Source organism: Onychomys torridus, chromosome 22 (assembly GCF_903995425.1).
Source record: "Onychomys torridus chromosome 22, mOncTor1.1, whole genome shotgun sequence".
Taxonomy (NCBI): Eukaryota; Metazoa; Chordata; class Mammalia; order Rodentia; family Cricetidae; genus Onychomys; species Onychomys torridus.
Window position 1 is genome coordinate 42,615,598 of NC_050464.1, and position 25,696 is coordinate 42,641,293.

The 25,696-nt window shown below is 45.0% G+C and overlaps 2 protein-coding genes and 1 non-coding gene across 4 annotated transcripts; all 3 read left to right on the top strand.

Annotated features, from left to right (window-relative positions):
* Nucleotides 1–110: 110 nt before the first annotated feature.
* Nucleotides 111–11,282, top strand: Pxmp2 (peroxisomal membrane protein 2). Its single transcript, XM_036172126.1, has 5 exons — nt 111–457; nt 2,407–2,517; nt 4,761–4,923; nt 7,947–8,066; nt 10,970–11,282. The coding sequence occupies exons 1-5, from the start codon at nt 336–338 to the stop codon at nt 11,036–11,038; spliced, it is 585 nt and encodes a 194-aa protein (XP_036028019.1). The 5' UTR covers nt 111–335; the 3' UTR covers nt 11,039–11,282.
* LOC118572853 lies at nt 1,928–1,989 on the top strand. Its single transcript, XR_004943549.1, has one exon. It is a non-coding gene; the product is annotated as a U7 small nuclear RNA (small nuclear RNA).
* A 4,085-nt stretch (nt 11,283–15,367) lies between the features above and the next one.
* On the top strand, nt 15,368–23,317 carry Pgam5 (PGAM family member 5, mitochondrial serine/threonine protein phosphatase). 2 transcript variants are annotated; one of them, XM_036172124.1, is made up of 6 exons: nt 15,368–15,617; nt 18,114–18,292; nt 19,304–19,429; nt 19,513–19,601; nt 19,696–19,829; nt 22,247–23,317. In XM_036172124.1, the coding sequence occupies exons 1-6, from the start codon at nt 15,427–15,429 to the stop codon at nt 22,395–22,397; spliced, it is 870 nt and encodes a 289-aa protein (XP_036028017.1). In that variant the 5' UTR covers nt 15,368–15,426; the 3' UTR covers nt 22,398–23,317. The 2 variants fall into 2 exon arrangements, with proteins under 2 accessions (XP_036028017.1, XP_036028018.1); XM_036172125.1 differs by having other exon boundaries at nt 19,699–19,829.
* The last annotated feature ends 2,379 nt before the right edge of the window (nt 23,318–25,696 follow it).

Sequence of the window (25,696 nt, forward strand, 5' to 3'; positions counted from 1 at the left end):
AAGTGCCGGCCAATGAGAAGGCGTGGCGCTCAGGCGTCGGGCAGACGTGGCACGGGGCCCGCCCCACCTCGCCCCGCCCCGCCCCGCCCCGCCTCGCCCCGCCCCGTCCCTCGGCTCTCCAATCCGCCCCCGAGTGCGGAGGGTGGGTCGCAGGGACCGGGGCAAAATACGCGGCCGTGAGCGGCGCGCGCGGCGGGGTCGGTCCGGCGCGCTGAGGGCCTTGGTAGGGCGGGAAATGTCAGGCCGTCCCCGCCCTGGGCCCGGCGTCCGGGGCAGGATGCCTGACTGGCCCGCTGTTGGGTGGGCGCCCGGGACAACTCAGAGCTGGGACGGCGATGGCACCTGCCGCATCAAGACTGCGGGCGGAATCCCGGCTCGGGTCGCTTCCGCGGCGAGCGCTCGCCCAATACTTGCTGCTACTAAAGCTCTACCCGGTGTTGACCAAAGCAGTCAGCAGGTGGGTTCCGCAGAATGACAGCCTGAGTGGCGGCGGTTCTCAACCTGTGGGCTGTGACCCCTTTGGGGGGGTGTCGGACGACCCTTTCGGAGTTATATTAGTTGTTTACATTACTGTTCATAGCAGCAGCGGAATTACAGTTATGAAGGAGCAATGAAAATAATTTCATGGTTGGGGGTCACCACCTGAGGAGCTGTATTAAAGGGTCGCAGCAATAGGAAGGTTGAAAGCGGCTGCTGTGGAGGAGTGGGGGTGCCAGAGGCAAAGTCCTGCATCAGGGTGCGTCCAAAGTTCTACTTTGCCAGGACATGCAATAGCCCTTGCAGTCTGAATGTTGTGAAGACCAGGGAACCAGGGACACCGTTCCAGCCCTGAGTGGTAAGCACTGTTGCTGGTGAGCTTTGCACTTCGGTCTACGTCGTTCAGTTTCTTCATGAAATCATCGTTTCTGTTAATTTTTATTAGAGAATTTTATAGGTTTGTCCTCTAGTAATTTAGGCTTTTCTAAGTATGTACAGAGTGCCTCTTGTGTGCTGGACACATAGCTGTGGTTAAAATAGGTACGTAGACCATTTTTCTCACGGAGCTGAGGACTAGACAGAAAAAAAATCAGATAAATATGTAACGCGGAGCAGTTAGGCCAGTTTATGTGTTGTAGACACTGGTCAGACGCACACAGAAGAGACGCGATAGTTCACAGGGCACAGTAAGTGCAGAAGCTCTGAGGGAGGAGTGCAGGGCATGTTGGAGGGGTGAAGAGAAGAACTATGCAGGGGGAGAGGTGTGGGAAGAGGTAACCAAGGGTCAGGTCAAGAGGGTCCTTATGATCCATACTAACAATTGGGGATTTTATAGTTTTTAGAAGACAGCTTACAGACCTGTGATGGTTAATGCCAGTTGTCAACGTGATAAAATTTAGGACCACCTGGGAGATGGGTCTTTAGGCCTGCATGTAAGGGATTATCTTGATTACCTTAATTGAGGAGGGTAGATCTGCCCAGTATGTGTGGCACCATTCCTGGTTAGGATCCTTGACTGAAGCTAGCTGAGCAGCATACATTTTCTCTGTCTCTCTGTCTCTGTCTCTCTCTTTCTTTCTCTTTGTTTTTCTGAGACAGGGTTTCTCTGTGTAGCCCTGGCTGTCCTGGAACTCCTCTGTAGACCAGTCTGGCCTAGAACTCACAGAGATCCACCTGCCTCTGTCTCCTGGATGCTGGAATTAAAGGATCAAAGGTGTGCGCCACACAACTCGACTCATTGTTTCTTGCTTGTGGGTGTGCTGTAACCAGATGCTCTGATTGGCTTCAGTGATCGGCTGCCGGCCCTCTAACTTGAGTTGCTTTTGTCAGGCATTTCATCACAGCAACATGAAAAAAGACAAGACAAGACTCAACCTTAAGAAGCAACTAACCTTGTCTTTTTACTGGGAATTTTACTTCAGGAGTGTAAATTTGCACAGAAATATTACAGAAGTGTTATAGCTCTTTTAGAATTTGTCTAGTAGGTTTTCTGACTTTTTTTTGGAACCCCCCACACACACACAAAAAAAAAAGAGAGAGAGAGAAAGAAAAATCCCTGATGACGTCTGCCCCATTTCAAACATTTTAAAAACTACAATATAATATCACATACAGATGTCAGCCCATACAGATGTGTGCAGAAGCATCCTCATAAGGATCCTTCCTATTGCGTTACCCCCATGTCTTCAATGAAGCAGCAGTGGGGATGTTGGAAGCTTGCAGTCCAGCAGGTGGAACTCTCACTATGCACGCTTGTGTTTTGGTTTTACGCTGTACTGTCTCTACCTTCAGGGGCTTTACCTACAAGCTGCTTTAATAAGGACTCACCCCACCATCCTTAGCAAGACCCATAGCAACTCTGCTATTGCCAAGCAGGAAAGGCAAGCCTTTGTGTCTGTTACTCATTTCTGATTGCCTCTTCCTCCACAGTGGCATTTTGTCAGCCATTGGGAACCTTCTGGCCCAGGTGATTGAGAAGAAACAGAAGAAAGACCTTCAAAGTCTAGATGTCAGTGGGCTTCTCCGATATTTAGTTTATGGGTAAGTGTCACCAAGAGCTGGCTCACCTCGGCAGGCTGAGCACAGCAGAGCTGGCGGTCAGCATCAAGGCTTTGGAATACTTTGGTTTGGAAATCTAATTCTGGGGCTGGAGAGATAGCTCAGCTGTTAATGGCTCAGCTATTAAGAGTACTGACTGCTCTTGTAGAAAACCCAGGATTGATTCCCAGTGTCCATGTAGCCGTTCACAGACATCTTTAACTCCAGTTCCAAGGGATCTGATGACCTCTTCTGACCTCATAAAGTACCAGACACATTATATGGTGCACAGACATACCTGTAAGCAAAACATTCAGGAACACACACACACACACACACACACACACACACACACACACAATAGAAAATAAAATTTAAAAAAAGAAAGAAAAAAGAAAAACTAATTCTTGGGGCTGGAGAAGTTAAGAGTACTGGTTGCTCTTCCAGAGGACCCAAGTTCAGTTCCCAGCAACCACATGGTAGCTCACAACCATCTATAATGAGATCCTGTGCCTTCTTCTGGCATGCAGGCAGAATACTGTATACATAGCAAATCAATCAATCAATCAATCAATCTTTAAAAAAACCCAACTAATTCTTTAAGAAGCTTCAGGCCGGGTGGTGGTGGCACACGCCTTTAATCCCAGCACTCGGGAGGCAAAGCCAGATCTCTGTGAGTTTGAGGCCAGCCTGGTCTATAGAGCGAGATCCAGGACAGGCTCCAAAGCTACAGAGAAACTCTGTCTCAAAAAATAAAAAGAGCTAGACATAATGCACATTCCTTTAATTCCAGCACTTGGGAGGCAGAGGCAGGTTGATTTCTGTGAGTTTGAGGCCAGCCTGGTCTACATAATGAGTTCTAGGACAGCCAGAACTACATATTGAGACCCTGTCTCAAATAAAACAAAACAAAACAAAAAAGAAGCACCAGAGGCTGGATGTGATGACACAGGCTTGTAGCTTAGCCCTGTGGAAGTAGAGGCAGTGGGATTGTCACAAGTTCCAGACCTGCTCTTGCTATATAGGGAGATCTCCCTTTAAAACAAAATCCTTCCTGAGCTCTTTGGCAAACACTAATAAGATGGCTATATGATTTGGAAGTCTTTCCAACTGAATCGATTAAAAACAGAACAAAACTTTTTTTGTATGTGTAGCATTAGGATTAAACCCATGGCTTCATGTATGTTGCCACTTAGATATCACTTATTGTCATCATTTAGCTAGGCGTGATAGTATGTCTGTGATCCCAGTACTTGAGAGGCCCACCTTGTCTACATAGTGAGTTTCTGGTCAGCCAAGCTCACAGTGAGACCCTGTTGTAAGCAGAAATAAGTAAATACATAAATAAAATAAATAATCAGAAAGATTTTGTGTGTGTGCGTATGTATATGTATGTATGTACATGAAAGAGACTGAGGCTGTACCATATATCCCTTGAACTTCTAATCCACTTCCTCTGCCTCCTGAGTGCTGGGATTATAGGTGTGCACCACCACACCTGGTTCTTGTTTGCTTTTTGCAGTGCTGGGAATCAAACCCAGGGTTTCTTTGACATGCTTGGGAAGTACTCTACCAACTGAGATTCAGTCCTAACCCCACAAAAGCTTCCAAGAATAATAATTTGAGTCATTTACTGTGTTTATAAATCCATATCTCCCATACTTGGTCAAGTAACAAGATCAGCCAAGGCACCTTAACTCTCTCATGTGGTCTTAGTCTCCCAAAGACTTCAGTTGTTTGCTCTACTCTAGCTCACAGAGGTGTGGGAAAGCACAGTTGAAAACCTTTACAGACTTTGGTTGTCGGGATTGAAAGACCCTGGTTCCGGCCCCTCCTTGTATTACTGTGCTTTGTGAAACTCTCTTCTGGGCTTGGCTCACACTTGGCCAAGCTGGGTTATGTCTCTTTACTTCTCAGAGTCTGTAAGGCATGAAGGCACAGATGTGAACAGATAGCATAATGGCCTGGAACACAGAGGAGTCAGATAGACATACATGTTATCCAGGACCATCATGGCTCTGCCAGCTGATCAAGTACAGGAACTGGCAAAGTAACTCCACCCTTTTCAGGCAAAAAGGCTGCCTGAAACTGACTGAAAGAGGTCTATACAAATTTGTGTGGGCAGTAAATACTTTGGGGGAAGAAAAGAGAGCTTAAGCTCTGAGGTGAATCTTGGTGTGAGGCTGGACCAAAGAAGGAAACGTAGAAAGAACTGCAGTCCAGCTCACACCTTTGTGGTGCTCCAGGTTCTTTGTCACAGGTCCACTGAGTCACTATTTCTACCTCTTCATGGAGTACTGGATCCCTCCTGAGGTTCCTTTGGCTGTTGTCAAGAGGCTCCTGCTGGATCGCCTGCTCTTTGCACCAACCTTTCTGCTGCTCTTCTTCCTCATCATGAACTTGTTGGAGGTGGGTGTTTGTTCTGGCACTTGCTGTATCTCCAATTAACATGTAACCTTGCTTCCGAGGGTGGGCCTCAAGGTCTAATGTGTTTTGATCAAAATGACCCCTATCCCCACACTACTTTTCCTAACCAACTTCATGTGTTCTTTTTTTAAACCTACTGTGTTCATTTAGTGCTACCTGTAAGTGCGTGGGTGTGGACCTCTCAGGGACCACATCCCTGCAAGAAAAAACAAAACAAAACAAAAAACCAAACTGGCTTTCCCTTCCTAGCATCCATTAATTTCCAGTAGCTCCTCAGCTTGGGGTAAGACTTTATGAACCTCTCCCCTATCCGTTGTGGGATTTCTTGGCTTGAGAGTGTTTGGGTCTTATGCATGTTGTCAAAGCTGCTTTGAGTTGATGTGTACAATTGCATTGTCATGTCCAGCAAATACTGTTTCCTTGATTTCTCTGTATGTGTATGGGCATGTATGTATCAAAGGATGTGTGTAGAGATCAGAGGAGTTGGTTTTTCCTTCCTGTACGTGGGTCTTAGGGATTGAACTCAGGTCATCAGGCTTAATAGCAAGCACTGTTGCCTGCTGAGCCATCTCACTATTCTTCAACTTATATTTTCATGTTTTTTATTTTTCCTTGTGAACCTAGGAAACAGACTACAGGAATGTTAATAGTGCCTATTTGTCCCAGAAGTCATAAACTTGTTACATGTGTCGTGGAGCTGCTCTTAGGTCTTGTCACCACATCTGTTGTCAAAGAGGGATGTATACTACTCTATCATAGAATTGGTTCCAAATATTTTGATAACTTTTAGTAGAGCTTTTTTTTTTTTAAGATTTGTTTATTTATTATGTATACAGCATGTATGTCTGCAGGCCAGAAGAGGGCATCAGATCTCATTACAGATGGTTGTGAGCCACCATGTGGTTGCTGGGAATTGAACTCAGGACCTCTGGAGGAGCATTCAATGCTCTTAACCTCTGAGCCATCTCTCCAGCCCCCGTTTTTACTTATATGTTTTATATACTAATATGATTCCACACCAGGCTTAGTGGCTTATGCCTGTAACTGTCATACTCAGGAGGCTGAGAAAGGAAGATTGCCATTTTTTCTTACACTGACTTGTGTATTTGGATATATGAAAAGTAACAGTCCTTTTTCACAAATATATGTAGCAAATTAGTTTCTCATTTTTTTAAGTGTTTCAAACTTTCATATTAGTTAGAATGCCTATATAAAGGTAAAATGTAAACTTATATAAATAAAGTGTGTGTGTGTGTGTGTGTGTGTGTGTGTGTGTGTGTGTGTGTATTTCTACACAGAAGTTTTAAAACTTTGTATTCAACTCTGGTACTCTTTCCCTTTTGGATTTTCTGATAGGAAGATGATACACATATTCTATTAATACTTTCTAGTGATTGTGTGGTACATCTTTTTTTTTTTTTTTTTAGTTTTTGTTGTTTGTATTTTATATGGATGGATGTCTGTGCTGCATGTGCTTGCTTGGTGCCCTTGAAAGCCAGAAGAGGACACTGGATCCCTTGCAACTGGAGTTACAGAGAGTTGTGAGCCTCCATGTGGGTGCCGGGAATCAACCTGGGGTTCTCTGGAAGAGAAGCTGTGCTCTTAACCATTGAGCCCTTCTCCAGTAACCTGGACCAGCAGGTTATTTTACTTAACAGGTCCTAAGTGGGGGGAGATGGGGATGAGAAAATAACGAAGATAGGAAAATTGGGACCAGGAGGTCCTTCATAAGCTGGTGGTTCATGCATCCAAGTGTATTAAGAGGTACAGCAGCTTATATAAAAGTTTCAGGGGGAAATGGGACAGAGTGTCACAGACATAGCACACAGTAGCCTTGGGACTGACAACCATAGCCCCTTTAGGTGGAAAGAGTTAGTTTCTCAGGATCCAGAACCACAGCTCCCCAAGGCCCTGCCCCTCTCCCCAGGCCATCACTGGGTCTGCTGACCTTATTCCATATTTTCCTTCTCCATACTTCAGGGCCTCAGGGAAAGCACTCTAGCCCCTGCTTGATAAATCTTGATAAGACTCTAAGAAAAAGTATCCGTGTTTTCCTCTTCTGTCTTTTGAGTTTTGTTTTTTTCCATTTACATTGAATATTGTCTCCCACTTACTGAAATCCCCAGTATTTCAAGATAATTTTGTCATGTTCTTACTTCTATACATACAGCCTAGACTAGGTTCTTTTACTGGATTTTCACTTTCATTGCATGTTGTTTTGGTTATTGTATTATTTTCATTTTGTGTATTTTTTGACTATTGCTTACAGATTGTCTTAATAACCATAATTTTACAGTATTTTAAAAAAATAACTATGGGAAGGTAGGTGCTTCTATTGTTTTTAATGTGGTTACTCTTTTTCTTGGCTGTCCTAGAACTTGCTCCATAGACCAGACTGGCCTTGGAACTCAGAACTCAAGAGATCTGCCTGCCTCTGCCTCCTGAGCGCTAGGATTAAAGGCGTGTTCCACCACTGCCCAGCCAGTGTGGTTACTCTTAATACATTCATTCTTCCAGATAGCATTTAGTGGGGGTCATCTTTTAAAAACTGACAAGGGTTGGGGATTTAGCTCAGTGGTAGAGCGCTTGCCTAGCAAGCGCAAGGCCTTGGGTTCGATCCTCAGCTCAAAAACAAAAACAAAAACAAAAAAAAAAACAAACAAACAACTGACGAGTTTGGGCTGGAAATTAATCATCTTTGGCAGTTGATGTGGGAAGCATTGATAACTGAGTCCTTAGTCTGGCCACAGCACAAGTCATCATCAGGTTGCTATAAGGAGTTAATGGGGACAGACACAAGCCAGTGTGAGAGGCAATTTGCCACTGAGGTGCTGTCACTGAAGATTTTCCACCTGGATAGTTGACTCCTCTTAGCTGCAGGGTAGTAAATGCAGGTGTGCTTTGAAACATAAACAGGTTTTACCAATCATTGTCAAGGTCAAGGCGCCACATTACAGTTGTGTGGATGGAAGGACTGCTTACAGCCTCCCTTCCCTTTCTGGCAGGGAAAGGATGTCAGTGCCTTTGCTGCCAAGATGAGGAGTGGCTTCTGGCCTGCACTGCAAATGAACTGGAGGATGTGGACGCCCTTGCAGTTCATTAACATCAACTATGTGCCCCTGCAGGTGAGGTTTGCCTTGTCTTCACTAATGGTCTTTGTCATTTTTCTAACAAGTGGTAGTACTCTCAGGCCATGTTTTCACCTGCTTCTGGAGTTCTGGTCCACCCCAATCATTGTCCATTGGCTCCAGATTCATAGCTGCAAAACTGCATGGGGGCTCCTGTGCAGCTGTTTCATCCTCATTGAGCAAATTCTAGTGTTTTCTAGTAACTGAACCGATCTGGGTTGCTTGGGCTCAGCAGGAGCAGCTGAACAGGCAGATAGAGGGCAGCGGGCAACATGCAATGGAGCAGGGAAGCCCCTGGCATAGACAGGTCTTCACGGGGATGGCCTGTCAAAGAGAAGGCCCCTTGCAGGCAACTGGGAGAATTTCAGTGCTTATAGTCACACAGATGCTGCTGTGGAAACTGCCTGCTCAAGGATGGGTGAACCTGACCACTGAGCAGTGGAGAGCACAGGAGAAGAGTGGTCAGGTGTTTTGGGTTTTTTGTTCTGTTATTTTTGTTTGTTTGCTTGTTTCTTTTTGTTTTTTTTTTTGAGACAGGGTTTCTCTGTGTAGGCTTCACTGTCCTGGAACTTGCTTTGTAGACCAGGCTGCCCTTGAACTCACAGAGATCTACCTGCCTCTGCCTCCCGAGTGCTGGGATTAAAGGCCTGTGCCACCACCACTGCCCAGCTGGTTTAGTGTTCTGCAGATGTTATCACTGTGCACTGTTTAAGGCACTGTGGACCAGCTGTCCTGGTGCTAGGCTCATCCTCTATGTTTTCCGAAGACCTCCCTGCAACTGGAAGGGCTCTCAGTCCCAGTAAGTCTACACAATGAGTGGCAGGATTCCGCTGAACCCTAGAGGAGAAGGGCTGTCAGAGATGCAGACTTTTCCTTCCCCAAGGGCGTTCTTCCTCTGGCTCTAGGTCTGGTTCTGTCCTGATGGAAGAAACCATCAGGGTTCTTCCAAGAATTGGTACTAGGTACCTCTGCCAAGTTCCAAACCTAGGAGCTAGGTCTGTGCACACTGAAGAAGGGAAAGGTAGGAGCCTTATGACACCCAAGTTGCCAACAGCACCATCCTCCCAGACAGGCTTCTCTTGGGCAGCAGCCTTAGTCTGTGCCAGGGGCTAACCCTCTTCTGTGCTCTATTATGCGTCTTTCCTACAGGGAGCTCACAATAGGACCCACTGAAGAAGGAGGAGTAGGATCAGCAAAGGACTCCCATTGGGTAGAAGAGGGAGGTTGGCCAGTGTGCACACGCATACACTGTATATACTATAAACATACATACTGTGTAGACCACACTACACACAGACCACCACCACATTATGCATAAATACACAGGGAGGGGAGAGAGAATGAATGAATGAGAGAGCACATTATACACACAAGTCCATACACACCTAGGCCTCACTTTATATCATATGCATAAATATAGCACCCACTCATGCTCACTTCATAAATATTTACATGTGTATTACTTAGCATGCACATACACAGACCACCCACATTTGTATATGCATACATACATCCCACAGACCATAAAGTAGGAGAAAACCATCAGACATTTAGGATATAACAAAGGGCTAGTCAACCCCAGAAGAAATAGTAGGAATTAAAGCCAAAAACAAAACAAAACCAAGAAACAAAAAAAAAATCCCCAACAGGTGTCTGGTTTGAAGTAACCTTATCAGTGATCTTCCTAGCAACCATATTGGGATGGATTAGGGGCTAAAGCTAGGTTGCTTTGAAAAGTGAGTAGGAAACACACAACCCACAACTCAAGCCAGGCAAGCTAGTGCCTGCAATCTTTCACTCTGGTGGCAGATGCAGGAGGACCAGGAAGTCCAGGCCGGCCTGGGAAGGGAAGGAGAACAAACCACAAGTCTACAAAATGTTCCTGAGAAGTTTGAAGATGGGAAGAAACGGTCAGGGAGCCAGGGTGATAGAGAGGTCTTGAGGCCAGAGCAATAGTGTCATGTTTACAAGACTATGTTGTGTACAGATAGGACTGTCTCTGGGATGAGTGGACATTCAGGTCCACAAAGGGTGTTTTCTGGAGCCACCTTAGACAGTGGAGAGAATGAGGTTCTCCTGGATGAGTGCAGAGGTGCTCAGGTGGAAGCCCTTTGTGACTAGAGAGCTAATATGAATGGGAAAGACTGCTTGGCTTCTCTGGGTCTGAGCAGAAAAGGGTGATTAGGTGTTAGGAAGGAAGTAAAAGTTTCTGGGTAGAGACCAAACCCTCTTAGTTATGGGGCTGGGACAATTTTGCTCACAGTACTAACACCTACACTCAGAGCCCAAGGAGATAGGGAAGACAGACCTTCCCAGTGTAGTATATGAGGGCCTCAGACCCTAAGGCATCCTGGAAAGATATAGAGGGATTCGTGGGTTGAGGAATGAATAGGCCAGAAAACTGCTTCCAAGCAGGGCTATGAGGTTAGGGTTAAGGCTCTAATTGTAGATAGTTGCAAAGGAAGGCTTAAGGGGAAGGGAAGTTATGTAGCAAGTATTGTTAAGCACTACTTCGTGCCCCAGTGCCAAAGACTCATAATTAGCAAGACAGGAACAGATTGTTACTGTCACAGAACTGTCTGCCTGGAAGAGCTAGCACTGACTGAAGGTGCTTTCAGGTGGGGTAAATCCAGGTGATTAGGTATTGGAGCAGTGGTGTGCTGGGCTGAGGCCAAATCATAGCAAGAACATTGTTTGGAGAGGATGATTTATTTGTACTCCTACCTCTGCTGGGTCCTACCAGACCTTGTTACAAACTAAAGGCTCGGACATTCAATAGTGGGAAAGTAAGATGGACCAAGCAGCAACAATTGGAAATTTCATCTTGGGCGACTGATGTGTGAGGGACATATGTGGTCAGGATTCCCATTCACATGGCCTGATGACTGTTCTTTTGGCAGTTCCGGGTGCTCTTTGCCAACATGGCAGCTCTGTTCTGGTATGCCTACCTGGCCTCTCTGGGGAAATGATGTCAGATACACCGTGGATGAGGTCTGGGGGAATCCACCCACCAGCAGGAGAGATCCAAATCCATCATTCAGGACATCACCTGACTAAATTATGTGATTCAAGATGCCTTAAAAATTACAAAGGAAATGTGTTAGTGTCAGAATCTCGTGTTTAGAGAGACAACACCAGGCTCAGACAGTAGATAATCTTAGTTGTCACTGTAAATAAAGTAAAGGTCAATAAACAGTGATGCAGCTGCTTCTATGATGGTTGTGATTTCTCTGAACAGTTACTGTTGTTTTGAGAGAAATGCATAGCCAGATGTCTTTACGTTCTTTTATGTTGTGCCAAAGTTTGTACAGTGCTTAACATTTAAGTGTACAGTTCTGCAGCATTAAGTACAATTATGGTGCTCTGCAAACATCACCAGCATCCATTTCTAGGTATTTTTCATCTTAAAGTAGAACTGTTCCTATTAAACCCTGCTCCCAATTTCTTCTAGTCCAATAACCACCATCTCTGTAATGTCTTGATTGTGAGTCTACATTCCATATGGGATCTGTTGACACTATTCTTAGGACTGGCTTATTCACCTATCATAACTGATGTCGGTTCATCTCCATCATCAGCTTAATGGGACCTAGAATCACCATAGAAATATACCTGGTGTGTATATAAGGATGTCTCCAAAAAGAGTTTTAACCACTGGGGCTGGAGAGCATGTAATGCCAGTTCCAGTGAATCTGATGCCCTCTTCTGGATATATATGCAGGCAAAACACCCATACACATACACATGTAAATAAGTAAATTGGTTAGCTGAGGAGGGAAGCTCATCCTCAAATGTGAGCAGTGCCGTTCCCATGGACTGAGTCCCAGACCAAATGAAAGGGAGAAAATGAACTGAGCACCAGTATTCATCTCCTTTGGCTCAGTGTACCAGATGTATCATGCTCCTGCTGCCATGCCATGCTGAAATAGATCCTTCCTCTCTTAAGTTCCTTGTTGGGTATTCGGTCACAGCAGTGAGGGAAGTAACTAATTGCATTTTGCCATGGTTTGAATGTCCTCTAAAAATTTGTGTTGGAACTTCATCTTTGTTATAGTATTGAGAGGTTCTTTATGGAAGTGCTTAAATCCAACAAAGAACAGATTAATGCCCTTTTAAAAGAAGCTTCACAGAATTTTCCTCTTGCTCTCTGGCTAAGTGAAGATAGCCTTCCTCTTACTTTTCCAGGCACATATCAACACCATTTCAGAAATAGTGCTTGGAGGGTTTGAGGATTTAGCTCATTGGTAGAGTGCTTGCCTAGCAAGCACAAGGCCCTGGGTTCCTTCCTCAGCTCCGGAAAAACAACAATAACAACAACAAAAAAAACAAAACAACAACAACAAAAAAAAACAACCCAGAAATAGTGCTTGGAAAAAGTCCAAAAGATCTTGGACTTTTCAACCTCCAAAGCAGATATAAATTTCTGTTGTATATGTGATATAGTCTGTGGTATTTTGTTACATTCAAGATTCATCCATGTCATAATTCAACATGTCATAATTCTCTGCCTTTTTGAGGCTAAACATTCCAAAGTGTATATACACCACATTCTGTTTATTCCTCTGTCAAAAGGCCTCTCCATCATTTTTAATCCCAGCAGAGGCAGGCAGATCATTGTGAGTTTGAGACCAGCCTGGTCTACAGAGTGAGTTCTAAGACAGCCAGAGCTGCAACACAGAGAAACCCTGTCTCAAAAAACAAAAACAAATCAAAACAAACAAACAAAAAAAGAGTTAGTGACTCTGATGCTGCTTTTTGTTTTGTTTTGTTTTCAAGACAAGGTTTCTCTGTGTTGTTTTGGTGTCTGTTCTGGATCTTGCTCTGTAGACCAGGCTGGCCTCCAACTCACAAAGATCCTCCTGGCTCTGCCTCCCGAGGGCTGGGATTAAAGGCGTGCGCCACCACCATCCGGCTTCTGATACTGCTTTGAACATGGTTGAGTAGACATTGTTCCTACACTCGTCCTCAGGTTAGGACATTGACAGAAGTAACTGGTGCTCCCATGACTGATACCAGTAATACAATTTACAACACAGCTGTAGCTTGACCCTTCCCGTGCTGCTTGGCTGTGATGGAGAACTAGGGATCTGGGCCCCATGTGCAGTTCTAGAGATCTGCAGTGGTGATGCTTGTGATCCAACTACTGGGGACACTGGGTAGGAGGATAACTGGAGCTCTTGAGTTCAGGGCCAGCCTAGGAAACTCAGAACCCTTAGCAGACAGAAGAGGGTGTTAGATTACCTGGACCTGGAGTCACAGACAGTTGTGTGTACTGGGAATTAAACTTGAGTCCTCTGGAAGAGCAACCCCCTTTTCTTTTGAGACAGGGTTCAAGCTGGGCTTGAACTCCAAAGATGACCTTGAATTTATAAATCTACTTCCACCTCTAAATTGTTGGGATTACAGGTGTGCCCTACCACACCTAGTTTATGAATACCAAGGGTGGATCCCAGGGCTTTGCATAAGTTGAACAAGCACCTACCAATTGAGCTGTTACCCAGTCCACTAACACTTGTATTTGGACAATATATTTAGATCCATAGAATTAATGATACTGAAACTGTACTGTTACTTAGTACCACAATTCAAATGCACCTTCCTCTGTATTATGCCTTGCCTCCTCCCTTTTTTGCAGTGATGTGTAAATTGAAGGAGTGCAGTTAACAGAGCAGTTTCTTGAGATGAAGAATCAGATTTACTTCTTTAAAAATTTAATGCTCGCCGGGCGGTGGTGGCGCACACCTGTAATCCCAGCACTTGGGAAGTAGAGGCAGGTGGATCTCTGTGAGTTCGAGGCCAGCCTGGTCCACAGAGCTAGTCCAGGACAGGCTCCAAAGCTACAGAGAAACCCTGTCTTGAAAACCAAAAAAAATTTAATGCTCAAAATAACTACATAAGCTAGGTTTGGTGGCACAGGCCTTTAATCCTTTAATACTTTCTTAACACTCGTGGAAGGTGAATCTCTGTCAGTTTGAAGCCAGTTTGGTCTACATAGTAAGCTCCAAGCCAGCCAAGGCTGTGTAGTATAGTGGGGCCCTATCTCAGGAGGAAACAACAAACCAACAAACAAAAAACAGAAAAACAGAAAAGGACAGACTGTCGGAGTCCAATTGATTTAAGATTCCTAGAACATAGATCAGAGAGACCTACTTCCCCAAGGGACACTGCGCCAGTAAGCAAGCACTGGTAAATAAGAAATGTACTGTAAATGCTAGTTAGTTCAGTGTTGAGATTTTGTCAAGCCTTTATTGTACATACCCTTCTGATACTTTCTATGAAATATTAAAGCATTTAACAGGTCCTGCTCTGGTGCCTGGCTGAAGTTTTGCAAGGAAAGCAGCCTTTTATGGGTAACTAGCTACACTACCCTCATGAGCTGTTTAGACACTGGAACCCACTGTGCAGACAGCTGCAGTGGATCACCACAACCTCAGCTGAAGACTTGCTCCATCATGACCATTCCAGACAGTACCCACTGGAAAGTAATACTGTGAGCAAGACAAGCATGGTGGTGAACACCTCCAGGCCAGAGGGGGAGCACGCACTTGTTGGCTGCACAGAAAGCCTCTGATTGACATAAACATTCATGAAGGATGGCCACACCCCTATTCTCTCTCTCTATAAGTGGACCGAGGTGCATTTTCCAGTCAGTGGAAATGCACTGTAGTAGTAGCCATTGTCAGAGGCCAAGAGTCCTGAGAATGTCTGAGGTTTGAGGTCCATCCAGGAGCAGTAATTATCAAATGCCTGCTGCTGCTTACTACTGCTGAAAGCTGAAAATTGTAAGAGCTGCCAAGTACTGGGCCTGCTGCTGGTTAAAGCCCAAGGTAACAAAGGCTGAAAGCCTCTGGCCTGCCAGCACTGGAAGAGCGGTTCCTACTCAGAAGGACCCGGTGAGGTGATCAATAACAACTAGGGCAGTAAAACTTGGAGGCAGGACGGTAGGTGCCAGGGGCTAGGTGTGGGGAATGGAGAACTGATAGTTTAATGCAGAAGGTTTTAGTTCAGGAAAATGGAAAGAACTCTGGAGGTGAAAGTTGATAGTTGAAGAATAGTATGCATACACTTACAGATTACATACAAAAGACAACAAAAACTCTAGATCTAGAGCAAGAGCCAAACCTGAGGTTTTTCAGTTCACCTAAACCCAATGCCAGATTTTGATCCCCTGGGGACTCACCCACCAAAGTTAAGGGCACCTACGCCTGCCACCTGGAGACTACCGGCAGGTGGCACTCCAGCCCGCGTTTCCTGCTCTGTCGGGGTGGGGTGTGGGGCGGAACTTCCACCAGCCGGAAGCGGGCGCATGCGGAAGTGTGTCCCTGGCGTCCTGCCGTCGGGCCGCGCGATTTGAGGCATGGCTTTCCGGCAGGCACTTCAGCTGGCGGCCTGCGGTCTGGCGGGTGGCTCGGCCGCTGTTCTCTTCTCCGCGGTAGCAGTGGGCAAGCCGCGCGGCGGCGGGGATGCAGATGCGCGCGCGACCGAGCCGCCGATCTGGACAGGAGTCTCGCGTCCCGGGCCCAGCGTCTGGGACTCCAACTGGGACAGGTGCAGGGACGGGAGGGTGGAGCTCGGGCCTGGTTCCGCCCGTCCTTTGCGGTAGGGTGGATATCGGTGCACCGAAGGGCTGTGTACTAGTGGGTCTAGAGTTTGTGTGTGCCCGGGCGGCTGGTCCTTTGGAGAGCCCCAGTACCAGGACCACGCGTCCTCAAGAGTCTCAGTGCCTGGACCATCCATCCCTCCGATACCTATACCCGTCCCGATAGGTTCCTCAGAAAATCCTTGTTCAGAGACGATACTCCCGAAGGTTTGTGTCCAAGGACCATTATCCCCTAAGGGTCTGAAATTCATATATATATAGTGTCAGGGTCTTGATATATAGCCCAGCTTGTCCTCACAAATTTTGCTGCAGCCTGCGGAAAATTGGGATTTCAAGCATGCTTTTCACTCTAAGGTCAGAGAACCTGTGCTTAGAACTAAGAGGTTACCTATGGAAGCCCAGTATAGTGGCACACGACTTTAATCCCATCACTTGGAGTCAGAGGCAGGTGGATCTCTGAATTTGAGGCCAGAGTGGTCTACAAAGTGAGCTCTAGGACAGTCAGGATTACACAGAGAAACCCTGTCTCACAAAACAAACAAAAAAGTTGTTTTATATTTGCTTGCCATGTCTGATGCGTGGATGGGCCAGTACGGTGACTGGATCTTTGTTAGGTGGGGAAGGTGGCATCACAGTTGGGTAAACAACTGCAGGAAGGGACTAGGAAGTGGACATATCCACTTGGTGTTTTTTCTGTATGGTCCAGCCCCACACATTCCTGCATCTGCAACAAGACTTTGTTCAGAGAATGCTTGAGCCACCACACTCTCTACCTTACTCTTCCGTGATTGCTGTAATTTTGACAGGCTTGATGTGTGCTGTTCCTGCCTCCTACGGTTTTTTTGGTTTTTGTTTTTAAAAAAGATTTATTTATTTATACATACAGTGTTCTGTCTGCATGTGTCCTTGCAGGCCAGAAGAGGGCGCCAGATCTTATTACAGATGTTGTGAGCCACCATGTGGTTGCTTGGATTTGAACTCAACTCTGGAAGAGCAGTCTGTGCTCTTAACCACCAACCAAATCTCCAGTCCTTGTTTTTGTTTTTTGAGACAAGGTTTCTCAGTGTAGCCCTGGCTGTCCTGGAACTTGCTTTGTAGACCAGGCTGGCCTTGAACTAGGAGATCTGCCTGCCTCTGTCTCCTGAGTGCTGAGATTAAAGGTGTTCGCCACCATGTCTGGCTCCTGCCTCCTACATTTAACTGAGTTGCTTCTGTTTCTTCAGCCCCTACATACCCAGTCCACTAACTGCAGTCCTCAACCATTGTGATGGCTACTACCACAGTGACTGAAACATTTAAAATGTGCTCAGTGTGACTTAGAAAAGAGCTCTATTTTTATTTAATTTTAATTTAATTATAGTAGCTCCTCTGTATCCTGGAGATTGGTTCCAGGATTTCTAGACATACCAGTTTGTGGATGTTCAAGATGGTGTAGTATTTGCAGATAACCTAGATGTCTAGGTTATCCTCCTGTGTACTTTAAATCATCCCTAGATTATTTATCATACTTAATACAATAAAATTGCCATCTAAGTAGTTATTAAATTATATAGCTTAAGGTAAAAATCACAAGACAAAAAAGGCCTATTTAGTACAGGTGCGAGTGTGGGATTTACTTATTCTATAGCTCAAACTGGCCTTTTGTGATCCTTCTGCCTTAGCTTCCCATGTGTACTTGTACTATGAGAAAATACAGCCAAGGGCTCCTGTCTGGTATTTTTAATTTAAATTAGGGATGTTAGTGCATACCTGTAATCCAGGTAAACCTGAGGATTGCTGTGATTTCAGCCTGGGAACACTGAGAGACGCTGTCTCATAAACAACAGAATGAGGAAGGTGAATGAAACAACCCCGTAACTAGTAGACCCATACAGACAGTGCAGTCCGAGGCTCTGCTGCAGCACAGCTACCCATGGTCTCACAACCTCTTATTGCCACCTGGTTGCATGTTTGCAGCATTACTGACAGTTTCTTTTTATTTTCTTCTCATGTGCATGTGTGTAAGATCATATGTGTGTGGGTCTGTGTGAAAGCTTCTAGATTATCCTTTAAGGCATGGTCTCTCAATCAAACCCAGAACTTGCTAATATGAATAATCTCACTAGGCAGCTTCTCCTGGGGATCCTGTCTCCACTTTCTGAGGCTGGAATTATAGGTGGGCCATTCTGCCTACCCAGTATTTATGTGGCTTCGGAACTCCAGCCTTCCTGCTTGTACTTTAACAAGCAGTTTAACTTGAGCCATCTCCCTAGCCCATCTTCACCAAGTGTGTGAACCTTAGGTTGCACATATCTGTCATGCCCACCTTTTTGCCTGGTCTTTGGGTGAAGAGTGCAGGTATGCTCTGTGAGGCTGGCCTCCCTGGACTTGGTTTTCCCCGTCCTTTTCCTAAGTACTGAAAGGTGTCCTGGATAAGAGGATATAAGACATGCTTTCACAATTAGGCGAGAGCCACTATCTCTCATTAACCTGAAGAAGAGGAACGTGGAGTCTGGAGAAGAAGAACTGGCATCCAGGCTGGACCACTATAAGGCAAAGGCTACAAGGCACATATTCCTCATCCGGCATTCCCAGTACAATGTGGATGGCTCCCTGGAAAAGGATCGAACTCTGACCCCATTAGGTAGGACTCCTTGACTGGTCTTGAAGTTATCAGCTGAACTTGGGAACTCCTCTTCTTTCCTGGTTTCAGCATGGTGGTGATGGAGACAGAGTCTCAACTGTGTAGTCTAGGCTGGTCTGGATTCCTGATCCCCCTGCTTTGCTTCCCAACTAGGTGGGAACATGAATACATGATAGTGTGCATTTATATTTTAAACAATTTCTTGTTTGGATAGCATATTTCCCATTTGAACAAATATTCAAAAGTTGGATAGTAATATGTCTCCAGGCGTGTTCTCTAGCAGCTTTTGCCCCCAGCCTTAGGAGTTGCTTTTGATACCTGGGCATAAGCAGAAAATCAGGTCATCACTGTGGTGATGGAGCCATGTTCTCATATCCAGCAGAAAATGATTTTCAAAACAGATTTGTTGTAGTGTTTCAGGCCTGTGCGAAAGTTCATTTGAGGAAAAGCATCTGTATTTAATCCTGGTGTCTCCTTGTGACCCCTAAGAATCAGTTTGTAGTCTGTGTTTTATGAGGCGGGCCTTGAACTCATGGTATTCCTCTTGCCTTAGCCTTCTGAGTGCTGGGATTGTAAGCCTGCGCCACCAGGCCCCGTTCAGGTTGTTTTTTTTTGTCATGTTGTCTAATTGTCACAAGACGTGGGCCACTGAGATGCTGAGACTTGATTTTGATTTTGTTCTCCCCCTACCCGTACTGGGAATTGAACCCAGGGTCTTGCATGCTACTAGTAAGCTATATTATGTTCCCAATTGGAACTTGATTTTGAACATACTTGAGTAAAAATAGGAGAAATAGCAAAGGGTTCACATTCTACTGTTGTAAGTTAACTCACTGTTGCTAATTGAATCAGATACATTTTTCCTTGGGGTTGATTGTTTCTTTGCTTCCTGAGGACCTGACCCCGGCTGAGCCTATGAGGACATCTTTAGTAGTGCTTGATGGCATTTCATTGTTTATTCAGTAAGTGGAGGGTCCTGGTATATAACTCTCAGTTATTTTTTCCTTCAAGGTCGGGAACAGGCTGAACTTACAGGGCTCCGACTCGCAAGCCTGGGATTAAAATTCAATAAAATTGTCCATTCCTCCATGACCCGTGCTGTAGAGACCACAGATATCATCAGTAAACACCTACCAGGTGAGTGCTGGTTGCCTACTCTGCTGAGGGTATAGATTCACTCTGGGTGATATGTTGCTAAACAGGGATCTGCTCTTTTCCAGGTGTCTCCAGAGTCAGCACGGACCTGCTACGGGAAGGTGCCCCTATTGAACCAGATCCACCTGTCTCTCACTGGAAGCCAGAGGCTGTGGTAAAAATGCCATCCCTTGTGCCACTGGATTAGGGCAAGGCCTGCCATTAGCCTTGTATGCTTCCACACTGACAATTCCTTGCTCTGTTCTTAGCAGTATTATGAAGATGGAGCCCGGATTGAGGCTGCCTTCAGGAACTACATTCACCGAGCTGATGCCAAGCAGGAAGAGGACAGCTATGAGATCTTCATATGCCATGCCAACGTCATCCGCTATATCGTCTGCAGGTAAGTGCCATTAAGAACGCCCATGTCTTACTGTGTTAGCATCCCGTTTCCCTGCCATCATCCTTTCTGGCCTTGGGTTTCCTCAGCCTAGGAGCTTCCTCAGTCTTGACTCAGCAGGGAATACTGGTGAAGCCTGGTCAGTTGTCTGTAGAGTGCCTTTCTGTTTCGCCTTCCGCTGCTGTATGAGTAGTAGGCCCCAGCGAAACTGGCCATGACAGTGTACATGGTCAAGGAGCTGTGTTCAGGCCTCCACTACCTTATGGGAATGCTGAGTATCTTAGGATCATTCAGAGTCCTGTTTTCCACACACTTCTTCCAACTGCCTGTCAGTGGTTGCTGCCAGCAGCAGTCAGCACTGGACTTGTTCTGAGATTTTCCTTCATCCTATTGTTATCAGAGCTCCTCTACGTACCGTCCTTTTCCATGTTTGTGTTTGTGAACAGTGTGAGCACCTTGTGGGTTAGGATACTTGTCTGCTAGTTCTGCACATGTAATGTGACACGTGACAATCACCTGTCGTACATCATGACCTGTGATTATTTGTTTGCTGCTCATCTGCTTTGTTTTGAATTTTTCTTCATTTTCTGTAACAGCAGAACGTTCCAGGCTCACGCTGTTTCCCTGCATGCCCTTGTTCTAGTCACTTTTCTGTGGGTGTCAAGGTAGTAGCCTGTTCCCGTCTTGGATTGTCACCTGTGCCAGGGGTGGCTAGGGGACCGCATGTCAGACCGAGACCTGGCAGTAGGAAGGAAGGAGGTGGTGTGGCGGACAGGTGCTTCTAGGATGATATGCCCCCAACTGCTTGTTAGGATACACCCTTTGTTTTCCTCTCAACATGCCAACAAGCCAGGAGTGCCCTGTCCTATACCTCATTACCTTCCTTATATTCTATAGCAGCCCCTGAAAACCGACATTAGAGCTGAAAATGCAGAAAGAAGTAACTAGGAGCTTGGGAGGACTTACACTGTGAGGACAGGCAGGAGTGATCGTCTTGAGTTGTGAAGAGTAACAGTAAGACTACATAGTTGTCTGGGCTAAGGTGTGCCTTAGTGGTAAATAGCTTATCTGACATGTGTAGGTGCCTGGGTTTGATCTTCAACACGAATAAAAAAAAAAAGCTTTAATTTTTAAAAATCATTACTTTATGTGTGCCATAGAGCTTGTGTGGACCAGATCAAGGACAACCTTGTGGAGTCACTTCTCTCCTTCCTTCTACCTTTTTTTTTCCCCAGAGCTGATGGCCGAACCCAGGGCCTTGCGATAGCAAGCGCTCTACCACTGAGCTAAATCCCCAACCCCTAGAAGCTCTTTTTAAGCAGCAGACCACCACCGTGCATACAGTGTTTCAGCAGATGGGGCTAGAGATGTAGCTTCACTTTTAGAGTGCTTGCCTGGCATGTACAAAGAGCTGGGTTTGTGTAGTAGCACAGAAGCCCAGTGTGAGTTTGAGCCCAGCCTGAGCTACATAAAACCCTTTAAAAACACCTGGGGGGGGGGTGTGTGGAGTTAACCAGGTTCCTTATCAGTATTAGCCAGGACACATCACAGGGCTTTTATAGTATTTATAATTTATAACTGACAAACCCAGTAGCAAGAAATGTCATGTGTTGGTAGTCTAAGTTGGACTCAATTCAGGATAGTTCCTGAGGACACAGTGCACTCAATTACTAGAAAATGGCAGAGATGACAGCAAACTGTTCAGCAAATACTCTGAGTGTGTGTGTGGTCTGCATGTAGGTGCCCTTAGAGACCAGAAAGAGAGTGATTCCCTGGAACTGGGGTATTAGCTGCGAGCTGCCCAACATAGGTGCAGGGAATTGAACTCTGGTCCTCTGGTAGAGTAGCAAGTGCTCCTAACTGTTGATCCTTATCTCCAACCCCAATACTTGTGCCCTTCAAAAAGGAAACCCTAGCTGGGCGGTGGTGGCGCACGCCTGTAATCCCAGCACTCAGGAGGCAGAGCCAGGTGGATCTCTGTGAGTTCGAGGCCAGCCTGGGCTACAGAGTGAGTTCCAGGAAAGGCGAAAAGCTACACAGAGAAACCCTGTCTAGGAAAACAAAAAAGGGGGGGGGGGTGGGATCCTGCAGGGGTCATGTGTTACACTTCTGTGTTTGAAGACTAGCCAAGTCTTGTCAGAAATACTTCTAGCACAAATTTGGATACTTCTTGTTACAGTGCAAAGCAGCCTTGATATCCTTAGCTCTGAGTACATTTCTGACTTGGTTGAGTTAAGGCCTTGTCCCCACAGGTCAGATCCTTATTTAGCGTACTATTGAGACTGAGAATCCTTTCCCTGAAGACAGTACCACCTCAGTTACTCACCCAGCTGAATGTACTGGGCTGTCAACCTTGCCTGACCCAAGAGCAGCTCTGTACCAACCTGAGCTTTCTGCTAGCATCATCTTTCTCTCCCCAGAGCACTGCAGTTCCCCCCGGAAGGTTGGCTCCGCCTGTCCCTCAACAACGGCAGCATCACCCACCTGGTGATCCGACCCAATGGTCGTGTTGCACTCAGGACCCTTGGGGACACAGGGTTCATGCCCCCAGACAAGATTACCCGGTCCTGAGGCAGCTGTAGGCCTGCACCCTCTCCTCTGCTGGTGGCCTGGCTGCAGCCTTCCCTTCCTTGTCTTCCCTGACCAGACTGTGCTGCGGCTTCACCTTGTCTCCAGGAAGAGGATATCTCAGTGTCACATTTGGGTGCTTATTTCCTGCCCAGGCTGCAGAAGGCAGGCAACGTATGGGTTAGATGGCCTTTTTGAAAGCTTCCTATCTTACCATTACCACTAGCACAGCTCTACCAGGTGTAGAAGGCAACATATCATGGGGACTGAACTGGCCTACCTGTGCTGTATCAGGTGATTACAGCAGATCAACTGAACAACCCATAAGCTCTGGCAGAAAACCTGTCAGGAGTATGGTGGTTGTTTATAACTCATTGTTTCATATTCTACAATCTAGGAACTTTTCTTGCTTAAATATTTATCAAATATTTTCTTCACATGGGTTCTTGCTTTGAAAACCCACTTGTCAGCTCAATTAAGAGTCCTGTGTCTATTGCATCTAAATGAATTGAAGGGCAAAGGAATTGGCTTCCTATAAGGTAGATAGAAGCCATGAAAGAAGTGGCGTTGCAAAAAGACTGTGGCCTGTATATGGCAAGTACATGACAGCCCTGTAAGAGGTTCTTTGGAGGCAATGAAGTAGCCCAGACTGACCAGATGAGGTGGCATATGCTTGTAATTCTAGCACTTAGGAGGCCAAGGTAGGATCATGAGTTTCTTGCTAGCCTGAACTTTTAAGAACAAGTCTTAAAAACAAGAATATCCCAGAGTGACTTAGTTTGCTACTGGTTACTGTTAACCTTTGGGCTTGTAGGTTAGGTTATTTAGAAATGGTGTGTTTACTCCAGATATTCTGATAACTTAGGGAAAAACTGTTTTGTGTGTATGTGGTTTTTGCTTTTTGAGACAGGATCTTACTGTTGCCCAGGCTGGCCTCAAACTTAAGACCCTTCTCAGTCTTTTGAATGTTGGGATTATAGCTATACACTACCATACCTGGCCGCCCCCCCCAAAAAAAAATCCTAATACGGTTTCTATAAAGTGGTTGTGAGCATTTTCTGTAATTAACACAATGAATTGGAATATTTGACCCATCTCTCTGTCCTGTTTGGAAACAAGTATGTAATAAAGTTTTACTTCTTTGTTGTTTGTTTGTTTTAAAGAAAAAAAGTGGTATAATTAGAGGCCCTTTCTCAGTGTCTTCTATCCCAGGCATCCTGCTTGGAGGACCACCTCCCACAGAAGATGCAATGTTTCCTTTTCAACACTAGGCCTGAGAGGTGTTACTTGGAGGTAACCTTGGCTACCCACATTCCACTTTCTAGTAGTAGTTGAAGGAGGCATGCCAGGCTGTTAACTTCAAAACAAACACAAAGCTCAAGGCTCCTCACTTGACCTGATGAGAATGTAAAAGCATTTCACAGGGAGTCAGTGTACTAAGAGTATACCCCACATGGTACAGCCTCCATAATCTTTAAGGATTGGCAGTATTTTAGGAACAAGACTTAGCTTTGAGGTGAGGCTAGATCCTTGTATATGAAATGAGTTTTATATCTTGGAGGCTGACAGTCATCTGCAAGACATCGTGATCACTTATAACAGCAGTCATCCTGCAAGCTGAGAGCCCGACTCCTAGTCAGTTGCCCTATCTCTTCAGATCCCAATTTTCCTTATCACCAGTCCAAAGAAAAATCACGATGCAAAGTGATAGTTGAGAATGATGGAAGACATACTGAACAGCAGGGAAAAAGCTGGAGCAAAGCCTGCAGAAATTATGATACTAGTGATCCAATAGATTTCAAATACTCTCCAGTCAGGCCTTGCTTGCTGGGCTGTTGATACACACAATGTTATGTCAAAATCTAATTTTCTGACTTTAAAATTATACTGTTATTTCTCATTTGTCTCATAAGAAAACATTAGAATGAAGTACAGCACAACCCCCAAGATGACCATACTAATTGTTAGAGACTTCTGAAACACTGATCAAGTGGTGGAATGGTGTGCCACTGATTCTTCTTGACTATTGTGTTCAACTTCATCCCAATGTTTTCCTATGAGACAAATGAGAAATACTAATATAATTTTTTAAAGTTGGAAAATGACTAGATCTTGACATAACAAGTGTGTGTGTCAACAGCTCAGCAAGCAAGGCCCAACTCAGGAAGACAAAGTACCAACCATTTCCTCTGAAAGCAGTAAAGATCTAACTATTCAATAGCATCTGGCACTAATTTTCAACACTACTCTGCTCTTCTCTAGAAATGAACAATGGGGACTTCTGTTGTCTCTATTATAAAGTTCAATAAAGTTCATCCATACCATGGCACTTCAGGAAGGATGCCTTACATACCCCTATCACATTACAAACTAATGGTTGTTAAAAGAGACCTTCCACTGATGTATAACTGAATATCAACTGTGTTAGAATAAACCAAAGACTAGCCAGTAATCTATCCAGTTCAAGGCCATTGAGGCAACATAGTAAGACTACCTCACAAATATCAATGTGATACACAAATTAATGTACTTTTCCATGAAAATACTGCTTACAGTTTTACTAAAAAGGGAGTTCTGTCTGTTAAGTGATCTGAAAGCACTGTGTAAAAAAACGACTCATTAAACAGTAGAGTATCATACTCTACACACTAGTGATAAAGGTGGCTGAAAGAGAAATGGGCTAACAAGATGAGTCAGCAGATAAAACTCACATCCAATGACTTGAGTTGGATCCCTGTGACCTACAGGCAATAAAAACCAGTTCCTAAAAGTTGTCCTCTGATTTCCACTCAGATGTAAAACTGTAGTCTGTGAAGCTAGCACAAAACTAGCACTTCAATTTTTATTTGAGTATTGACAACCCCCCCCCCAAAAAAAAAACCAAACAGGCAAACAGGTAAGAAAACAAGATCATAGCTGAATATAATGTGTGAATTTTGGTTTCTTTTGAGAACAAAGGTAATCCTTTTAGTATGGCATTGTTTTCAGGTCACTATATTGGCTGTCTTGTACTTATTTGCTTACCGGGAATGAAAACTTTGAATGTAAAGTCCTAAATCTCAATTTCTGATCCATTTATCACATTAAAATAAGCTTTAAAAAACTCTTCAACTCAGAATTTTTATTATTATTATTATTATTATTAATTTTTTTTTTTTTTTTTTGAGAGAAGGTCTCTCTATGTAGTCCTGGCTGTTCTTAAACTTCAGAGATCTACCTGCTTCTGCTTCCTGAGTCTGGGATTAAAGGTGTGTGCCACCATGCCCAGCCAAAATTTTTATGAACAAAAATGAATCTAACAC

Bases quoted from the DNA above. Each gene is read 5' to 3' on its own strand.
- Pxmp2 (XM_036172126.1), top strand. From the start codon at position 336: ATGGCACCTGCCGCATCAAGACTGCGGGCGGAATCCCGGCTCGGGTCG. The intron at 2,518-4,760 runs GTAAGTGTCACC...GTGGTGCTCCAG, and splicing joins CTCCGATATTTAGTTTATGG to GTTCTTTGTCACAGGTCCAC. The intron at 8,067-10,969 runs GTGAGGTTTGCC...TTCTTTTGGCAG, and splicing joins TCAACTATGTGCCCCTGCAG to TTCCGGGTGCTCTTTGCCAA.
- Pgam5 (XM_036172124.1), top strand. From the start codon at position 15,427: ATGGCTTTCCGGCAGGCACTTCAGCTGGCGGCCTGCGGTCTGGCGGGT. The intron at 18,293-19,303 runs GTAGGACTCCTT...TTTTCCTTCAAG, and splicing joins TCGAACTCTGACCCCATTAG to GTCGGGAACAGGCTGAACTT. The intron at 19,430-19,512 runs GTGAGTGCTGGT...GCTCTTTTCCAG, and splicing joins CATCAGTAAACACCTACCAG to GTGTCTCCAGAGTCAGCACG.